Here is a 10,486-nt window from a genome sequence, read left to right on the forward strand (position 1 = left end):
GTCCCAGCTACTCAGGAGGCTGAGGCAGGAGAATGTCGCGAACCTGGGAGGCGGAGCTTGCAGTAAGCTGGGATCATGCCACTGCACTCCAGCCTGGGTGAAAGAGCGAGACCCTGTCTCAAAAAAATAAATAAATAAACAAATAAATAAATAAATAAATAATGCGATATAAACGAAACAACAAGACAGCAGAGTTCAATAGTGGGCTGAGACAATGCTCATGCAAGTGGAGCTACCAGCAGAGGGGGAAGGTAGCCTGCCATTATGACAGTCATGCAAGGTTCCGTTTTCCAGAGGGAGCCCATGTACATTTACTCTCCTCTTTTTTCCTTTTTAAAACGGGTCTGTGAAGTAGCCAAAGTGAGAGCTTTTTTTCTTTTTCTGCTGACGTTATAGTTTTTCTATTATATTCCAGAGCCTCTGACCTAGGGAAATTTATATATAAACCAACCCAACTTCCAGATTATACTGATATTCCTCTATTGAACAATTACATGAGGGCTAACTGGTGTTATGGAAATACATTATGTATTGAAGTAATATGTGTATGTGTGTGTGCATGTGTGTGTATTTATAAAAGTGACTTGGAACCTATATATATGTAGGCTATAAAATGATTAAACCACACATTCACGGCATTAAGCAAAACTAAAAGTAATTTATATTTTATCACTCACTATCTGGCAGTAAATCAACAAAAACATATGCATATTTGCATCTTGGAACACTTTATAAGAAAATGTTTTCTAGGCATATGCTTTCACTGGATAAACATGGACTGAGTGTGTATAACTAATGTATAATAATGCATATTTTATTTCCATTTATACTTACTCATTATTTGCCTCAATTTATCTTCCTCAGTCATGGAGAAAAAATACATTACCCCATAACAGGTGCTTGTTAGTGTTATTTTTCCCTTGTTTGGCTCAGGATATGTGAACAGAGATACCTGGCTCTGTGTATCCACTTGACCACTGTCTAACTTTGCAGCCAATTGATCTTTCTGGTTCTTTTCCTTTTTGTTTGTGCAATACAATTGCATTCCTCAGATTCACTAAAAGGTGCCTCCTCCATTAACCTCCAAGTGGGGAGGTAAGAGATGAAAGCATAATTGAAAGGTAAAAAAAAAAAAAAAAAAAATCCAAATAGCAGTGGTGTAACTATCTCCATAAACTGTAAAATTTAAGAAAGAAGCACAGTGGATACATTGTATCTTAATTCTATTTTCTTGAGGTCAGTAAAATTAAATAAAAATTGTATGTGTAAAGCAGACAACACTATAAATAGAACTTTGATACATGTTTTAAGAGCTTAAATTCTGACTGTCAAGCAACATGAAGTTTGACTGCTATTGCCACTATTTAAAATGGACTGGATAGGAAACTATAATTTGTATGATCATTGCTAAGAAACTGGATAACAAACACTTTTTCCCAAAAGGGATTTAATTAGTATTTCATCTGCATGAAAACCATTCACTTAAACCAAAAACAGACGGGTTATTGGAAGCATAACTAAACTTTATATACTTACTGTTTGATCTGTCAGAGGAGGAAGAACGATTTGTTTTTCTATTTTATTGAGAACTAGCTTCCATAACTCTTTCAAAACTCGCTTTAGGACTGTTTTCTCACAGATTTTTGCTGAGAGACTTAATCTGAAAAAAATATATATATATATATTCACTTTTAAATTTCACATCAAGGCATCAATTTAGGCCTTTACAATTTTCAAATGCTAAATTCCATTTACTAAATTATTATACAAAATGTATAATATCAAAAAGCTATTTCATGATTCAGTACATTAGATAATCTCTATATTTGATAGAAAATGAAATCAGCATACTTCTTTTCTTACATTGTTTTCTAAATCAACATGCTTTGGAAAGAAAAATACCTTTTTTTCCATTATACTTTAAATTCTGGGATACATGTGCAGAATGTGAAGGTATGTTACCTAGGAATACACGTACCATGGTGGTTTGCTGCACCCATCAACCGGACATTTACATTAGGTATTTCTCTGAACGCTATCCCTCCCCCAGCCCTCCACCCTACAACAGGCCCTGGTGTGTGGTGTTCCCCTCCCTATGTCCGTGGGTTCTCATTGTTCAACTCCCACGTATGAGTGAGAACATGCAATGTTTCGTTTTCTGTTCCTGTGTTAGTCTGCTGAGAATGATGGTTTCCAGCTTCATCCATGTCCCTGCAAAGGACATGAACTCATCCCTTTTCATGGCTGCATAGTATTCCATGGTGTATATGTGCCACATTTTCTATACCCAGTCTATCATTAATGGGCATTTGAGTTGGTTCCAAGTCTTTGCTGTTGTGAATAATGCTGCACTAAACAAACACGTGCATGTGTCTTTATAGTAGAATGATTTATAATCTCTTGGGTGTATACTCAGTAATCGGATTGCTGAGTCAAATGGTGTTTCTAATTCTAGATCCTTGAGGAATTGCCACACTGTCTTTTAAAATGTTTGAACTAATTTACACTCCCACCAACAGTGTAAAAGCATTTCTATTTCTCCACATCCTCTCCAGCATCCATGGTTTCCTGACTTTTAGTGATTGCCATTCTAGCTGGTGTGAGATGGTATCTCATTGTGGTTTTGATTTGATTTCTGTAATGACCAGTAATAATGAGCTTTTTTTCATATGTTCGTTGGCCGCATAAATATCTTCTTTTGCAAAGTGTCTGTTTATATCCTTTGTCCACTTTTTGATGTTTTGTTTGTTTGTTTGTTTGTTTTTTCTTGTAAATTTCTTTAAGTTCCTTGTAGATTCTGGGTATTAGACCTTTGTCAGATGGATAGATTGCAAACTTTTCTCCCATTCTATAGGTTGCCTGTTCACTCTGATGATAGTTTCTTTTTCTGTGCAGAAGCTCTTTAGTTTAATTCGATTCCATTTGTCAATTTTGGCATTTGTTGCCATTGCTTTTGGTGTTTCAGTCATAAATTGTTTGCCCATGCCTATGTCCTGAATGGTTTTTCAAAGGGAATGCTTCCAGCTTTTGCCCATTCAGTATGATACTGGCTGTGGGTCTGTCATAAATAGCTCTTATTATTTTGAGATACGTTCCATCAATACCTATTTTATTGAGAGTTTTTAGCATGAAGTCGTGTTGAATTTTATCAAAGGCCTTTTCTGCATCCATTGAGATAATCATGGATTTTCTTCTAGGGATTTTATGGTTTTAGGTCTTAGATTTAAATCCATCTTGAGTTAATTTTTGTATAAGGTGTAAGGAAGGGGTTCACTTTCAGTTTTGTGCATATGGCTCGCCAGTTTTCCCAACACTATTTATTAAACAGGAAATCCTTTCCCCATTGCTTGTTTCTGTCAGGTTTGTCCAAGATCAGGTGGTTGTAGATGTGTGGCATTATTTCTGAGGCCACTGTTCTGTTCCATTGGTCTAGATATCTGTTTTGGTACCAATACAATGCTGTTTTGGTTATGGTAGTCTTGTAGTATATTTTGAAGTTAGGTAGTGTGATGCCAGCAGCTTTGTTCTTTTTGCTTAGGATTGTCTTGGCTATATGGGCTCTTTTTTGATTCCATATGAAATTTAAAGTAGTTTTTTCTAATTCTGTGAAGAAAGTCAAAGTAGTTTGATGGGGATAGTATTGAATTGATAAATTACTTTAGGCAGTATGGCCATTTTCATGATATTGATTCTTCCTATCCATGAACATGAAATTTATTTCCATTTGTTTGTGTCCTCTCTTATTTCCTTGAGCAGTGTTTTGTAGTTCTCCTTGGAGAGGTCCTTCACTTCCCTTCTAAGTAGTATTCCTTGGTATTTTATTCTCTTTTGCAGCAATTGTGAATGGGAGTTCACTCATGATTTGGCTCTCTGTTTGTCTATTATTGGTGTATAGGAATGCTAGTGATTTTTGCACATTGATTTTGTATCCTGAGACTTTGCTCAACTTGCCTATCAGCTTAAGGAGATTTTGGGCTGACATGATGGGGTTTTCCAAATATACAATCATGTCATCTGCAAACAGAGACAATTTGACTTCCTTTCTTCCTATCTGAATATCCTTTATTTCTTTCTCTTGCATGATTGCCTTGGCCAGAACTTCCAATACTATGTTAAATAGGAGTGGTGAGAGAGGGCATCGTTGTCTTGTGCTGGTTTTCAAAGGGAATGCTTCCAGCTTTTGCCCATTCAGTATGATATTGCCTGTGGGTTTGTCATAAATATCTCTTACTATTTTGAGATACATTCCATCAGTACCTATTTTATTGAGAGGTTTTAGCATGAAGGCGTGCTGAATTTTATCAAAGGACTTTTCTGCATCCATTGAGATAACCATGTTTTTTTTTTTTTTTTTTGTCATTGGTTCTGTTTATGTGATGTTTTACATTTATTGATTTGTGTATGTTGAACCAGCCTTGGATCCCAGGGTGAAGCTGACTTGATCATGGTAGATAAGCTTTTTGATGTGCTACTGGATTCAGTTTGCCAGTATTTTATTGAAGATTTTTGCATAAATCTGCATCAGGGATATTGGCCTGAAATTCTCTTTTTTGTTGTGTCTCTGCCAGGTTTTGGTATCAGGATGATGCTGGCCTCAAAAAAATGAGTTAAGGATGAGTCCTTCTTTTTCTATTGTTTGGAATAGTTTCAGAAGGAATAGCACCAGCTCCTCTTTGTACCTCTGGTAGAATTCAGCTGTGAATCTGTCTGGTCCTGGGCTGTTTTTTGGTTGGTAGGTTATTAATTACTGCCTCAGTTTCAGAACTTGTTATTGGTTTATTCAGGGATTTGACTTCTCCCTGGTTTAGCCTTGGGAGGGTGTATGTGTCCAGTGATTTATCCATTTGTTCTAAATTTTCTAGTTTATTTCCGTAGAGGTGTTTATAGTATTCTCTGATGGTAGTTTGTATTTCTGTGGGATCAGTGGTGATATCCCCTTTATCATTTTTTATTGTGTCTATATGATTCTTCTCTTTTCTTCTTTATTAATCTGGCTAGCAGTCTATCTGTTTTGTTAATCTTTTCAAGAAACAAGCTCCTAGATTCATTGATTTTTTGAAGGATTTTTCACGTCTCTATCTCCATCAGTTCTCCTCTGATCTTAGTTATTTCTTGTCTTCTCCTAGCTTTTGAATTTGTTTTCTCTTACTTCTCTAGTTCTGCTAATTTTGATGTTAGTGTGTTGATTTTAGATCTTTCCGTCTTTCTCCTGTGGGCATTTAGTGCTATAAATTTGCTGCTCAACACTGCTTTAGCTGTGTCCCAGAGATTCTGGTATGTTGTGTCTTCATTAGTGAAGTATAAATAAAATCCTTTACAGACAAGCAAATGCTGAGAGATTTTGTCACCACCAGTTTCCATGTAGTTGTGCGGTTTTGAGGCTTTGTAAGGCCTGCCTTACAAGAGCTCCTAAAGGAAGCACTAAATGTGGAAAGGAAAAGCTGGTACCAGCCACTGCAAAAACACCAAATTCTAAAGACCATTGACACTATGAAGAAACTGCATCAACTAACGGGCAAAATAACCAGGTAGCATCATAGTGACAGGATCAAATTCACACATAACAATATTCATCTTAAATGTAAATGGGCTAAATACCCCAATTAAAAGACACAGATTGGTAAATTTGATAAAGAGTCAAGACCCATCAGTGTGCTGTATTCAGAAGACCCATCTCATGTGGTAAGACACACACAGGCTCAAAATAAAGCAATGTGGGAATATTTACCAAACAAATGGAAAGAAGAAAAAAACAGGGTTTGCAATCCTAGTCTCTGATAAAACAGACTTTAAACCAACAAAGATCAAAAGAGACAAAGAAGGGCATTGCAAAATGGTAAAGGGATCAATGCAACAAGAAGAATCAACTATTCTGAATATATATGCACCCAATACAGGAGCACCCAGATTCATAAAGTTCTTAGAGACCTACTAAGAGACTTAAACTCCCACACCATAATAGTGGGAGACTTTAACACCCCACTGTCAATATTAGACAGACCAACGAGACAGAAAATTAACAAGGATATTCAGGACTTGAATTCAACTCTGGACCAAGCGGACCTAATAGACTTCTACAGAACTCTCCACCTCATATCAACAGAATATACATTCTTCTCAGCACCACATCACACTTATTCTAAAATTGACCACATAATTGCAGTAAAATACTCCTCAGCAAATGCAAAAGAACAGAAATCGTAACAAAGAGTCTCTCAGACCACAGCACAATCAAATTAGAAATCAGGATTAAGAAACTCACTCAAAACCGCACAACTACATGGAAACTGAACAACCTGCTCCTGAATGACTCCTGGATATATAACAAAATCAAGGCAGAAATAAATATATTTTTTGAAACCAATGAAAGATAACTTTTAAAGCACACAAAGTAAAATATCTTTAAAGGAAAATGATTCATTTTATTCATATTTAATACTTATTAAACCTAGAGCAATTTCTGATATCAGTCACCAAGGTTTGTCATGACAGTTGAGAAAAGGACAACAGAACCCATATTTTTAACCCATGTTACAGCAGCAGAAGGCAGACCATTCGCCATAGGGAGTCACTCTACCAAAGCACACGATTTTCACCCTCACCCCAATGTGTATTTAGTATATGCCCATGTTCATGGTCTAGGAAACCAAGGAAATACATTTTCAGCACTACTGGGCACTAGACCAACATAACAACATGGGAAAGGTGTATATAATTTCAATCAAGAATAAAAATTTACCAGTTTTAATAGGTGTAAGGTATTCCTTACAAATTCTTCTCATGGTGACATAATGATGTAACAGTATCTAGCATTTGTATAAAACCTATACAAGTTATTCTTTAGAAACTTTTAGATATATTTCTCATTTACTATTATACCCATATTACAACTCAAAAACAGGCACAGAGAGGCTTGGGTACTTGTCCACGGAAGTGAAGCTAGTAAGTTAGATTCAAAGTTTGACTCTTTTCTTCTAAATCCAGCCTGTCTTCCAATGTCCCATACTGCCTCTGACAAATGTGCTTATGTAGGAAGTTGAGCCTGTGTATGAAGACACAGTGCTGCATAAATATCTATTAAATATACTATAATATAATAATACTATATTAAATATACTATGATATGACCCTGGCCTCTTTGAGTCTTTGAGTGAATTAAATCTGTTTCACAGAGCCAAAGATGGGTCATATATTTCAGGGAAGCCTCATTGACTCCCTATAATGCTACTCTGTATGCTTTTGGACTCAGAAATTATAACCTGGGCTCTAGTCATGATAGACAGATTTGGCTGTTTTAAATATTTAAAGATATACATAATTGTATTTATATAATTACAATGGATAACACTGAAAGGCATGTGAGAGGCACATGGAGAGATTTTCAAGACACATTTTTATGTTAAAGTATTTATCCTAACACTATGTATGTAAAAGCCCAATATATAAAAATAGGTGAAAGCAAACTTCTCTGGATAAAGAGGAAGGTTGGGGACCCTGAGGTATGTATTTGGAACTCTAGCTCCTGTAATTTGAAAACTGTTTTTCAAGGGTACCATTTCTAGCTTGCTGGTGAGTATTTGGCATGGACATAGGGTAGAAAGCAGCAGATGTGTCATGGAAGAATAAAAAAGGCTATCCACAGAGAAATTCCTGGTATGAGACACAATAACTCTGCCAATTTTGCTGCAGATGTACAGTTTTCACTTTCCAAAGATCCAAGTCTAAGAATTAATCTTGTGTTTATGGTCAGCTCACATACTTGGCATGCTGACTAATCCTGCTTAGACTGGAACTAAAAGAATAGGAATAAAATCATTGTCACGTGCGCAGCTCATTGTAGGATTTTTGCTAGTTGAAAATGCAGCTTACACCTCAATTTGTGAAGTGGTGAGGTCTTGGTGGAGAGAGTGTAACATAAAGAAGTAAGATGTTTTATTTAGAGAGGCTTCACAGGACAAAAAGAGCTTATACATTTATAATATAACATAATTTCTAAGGGAATTTTCTCAAAGCACCTTGAAGACTTTCAATCCTCTATTGTTTATTTTAAATAATAGAAAATAAAGGTGAACTAGCAAATGCCTCTTTAATTCAGTCTGAATTAATCAACCTGATAATGTAAGCTGAAAAGCGTGTATTTCAGAACCTGAGCTATCTAGATTGGCTGAATACAAAACTAATTAATCAGACAATTTTCAAACGCCATGTGTACTGGCTGGCAATAAAGATTTCCTGTCATATAATCAATCGCATTTTCATGAAAATTTACCTAGCTGTTTTCCCTCCCCTTGGAATGCCTGTCCCTCATTTTCATATAACAAAACCTTATCCACCTTTAAATACCCAAACCAAATCAATTTTTTAATTCATTCTTTGAAGTAGAAGTAAATATTGTACTCATGATCACTTTACATCTTATGTTTATTTGTGTTCCTTTCTTATTTCTCCTCCTAATCTATTAGCTCCTTGGAAACACAATCAATATCTGGCTTTTAAGTGTCTCCCCTATGCAGTGGCTTTTAAGTTATGCATTCTGAATTAGCCCTGAGGATTTCTGCAATTCTTCAGGACATATTTCTTTCACAATTTTTAAATATCTTTTACAAATACTTAAAGCTCATAGATTATTTCCTAATTTTATACATTATCTCTTTCCAACAATAATTAAATGATATGACATATATGGTGACATAATTTTCTACTTCTAATTATACTTTAGTAAGACTGAGTACAAATAAGAATCAAAATGTACTGAAAATAAGAGTCAACCCATTTATCTATTAGCCCCATTTTACAGATGGTGAAATGGCGTCAAAGTCACTCAGCTAATAGTTGGAAGTACCAAGATTACTCAAAACTTTCTGTTATGTTCCACAACTTTGGTCACAGGACATAGAAAACAAATAGTTTCTCTAATAATAAATAATACATCTCCAAACTACTGATTGGACTTCTGAAAAACAGAAGGCATTCCAGTGAGAGGTTGAAGTGAATTGGGATTGCTTGGGCCTGCTGTTCATCACCATCACATTCACAACCAATGCTCGTGTGTTTATAATGACCCATTTCTGTGTTGTCCATAGAAAAGAGTCATATGCTAAGATAATAATGTCCAGAGAATGTATAGACAATTATGTTGTAAAAGTGAAAATCTACATTAACAAACTAAAGAAATGAGGAAAAGTATTTCTCCTTCTCTCTTTCTTTTCTTTCTTCACTTCTTCCCTTTCCTCTCTCCTTTCTTCTGTACCTACTTATCTATCTACGTCCTATTATCTACTTACCTATATACCTATCTTCTAGATATTTCCCCACAGAGAACAAAACATAAGGCTTAATTTTCCTACTAAATATTGACATTAAATAGATAACATTAGACTTACTGATGTAGTAAGAAGGCAACCAAAGGTAAATGGAATTAAAACAGAAGTCATAGTATACAGAAGAGAGTCTTCCTGTGAGTTATTTCTTTTTTATCCTTACCTATTTAAATATTTTATAATTATGACTGTGGGAAAGTTTAGATGGAAAGAAAAAGAAATGCACCAAGTAAGTTTAATTACCTGGAAGAGTATCCAACTTTTTTTCCTTTCCAACTCTTATTTAAATTCAGAGGGCACATGTGCAAATTTATTACATGGGAAAACTGCATGCTTTGGGTATTTGGTGTACAGATTATTTCGTCACCCAGGTAACAAGTATAGTACTCAATAGGTAGTTTTTGATTCTCACTGTCCTCCCACCCTCCACTCTTAAGTAGGCTCTAGTGTCTACTGTTCCCTATTTTGTGCCTATTTGTACTAAGTGTGTAGCTCTCACTTACAAGTGAGAACATGCAGTATTTGGTTTTCTGTTTCTGTGCTAGTTTGCACAGGATAATGGCCTCCAGTTCCACGCATGTTGCTGCAAGGGTCATGATCTCATTCATTTTTATGGCTGTGTAGTATTCCATGATATATATGTACCACATTATCTTTATCCAGTCTCCCATTGATGGGCATTTAGGTTGATTCCTTGTCTTTGCTATTGTGAACAGTGCTGCAATGAACATATATATGCATGCATGTGTCTTTATGGTAAAACAATTTATATTCTTTGGATATACGCCCAGTAACGGGATTGGTGGGTTGAATTGAGGTTCTGTTTTAAGTTCGTTGAGAACTCTCCAATCTGTTTTCCACCGTGGATTAATGAACATACATTACATACATTCCTACCAGCAGTGTATAAGCATTCCCTTTTCTTCACAACCTCATCAGGATTTGTTATTTTTTAACTTTTTACTAATAGTCATTCTGACCAGTGTGAGATGGTATCTCACTGTGGTTTTGATTTTCATTTTTCCAATGATTAGTGATGTTGAGCATGTTTCTTTATGCTTGTCAGCTGCTTGTATGTCTTCTTTTGAGAAGTGTCTGCTCATATGCTTTGCTCATTTTTAATGTTTTTTTTTTTTTTTTTTTTTTTTTTTTTTTTTTTTTTTTTT

The 10,486-nt window shown here is 35.4% G+C and overlaps 1 protein-coding gene across 2 annotated transcripts in view; it reads right to left on the minus strand.

Annotated features, from left to right (window-relative positions):
* Positions 1-1,405: 1,405 nt before the first annotated feature.
* Positions 1,406-10,486, minus strand: part of UNC13C (unc-13 homolog C) — a 584,413-nt gene continuing 575,332 nt past the window's right edge. For both annotated transcript variants that reach the window (XM_026447030.2, XM_026447029.1), the window contains exon 26: positions 1,406-1,660. In XM_026447030.2, coding sequence (XP_026302815.1) covers positions 1,525-1,660 — 136 coding nt within the window. In that variant the 3' untranslated portion in view covers positions 1,406-1,524. The remainder of the gene's footprint in view (positions 1,661-10,486) is intronic.

The sequence above is a fragment of the Piliocolobus tephrosceles genome, chromosome 6 (assembly GCF_002776525.5).
Source record: "Piliocolobus tephrosceles isolate RC106 chromosome 6, ASM277652v3, whole genome shotgun sequence".
Lineage (NCBI taxonomy): Eukaryota > Metazoa > Chordata > Mammalia > Primates > Cercopithecidae > Piliocolobus > Piliocolobus tephrosceles.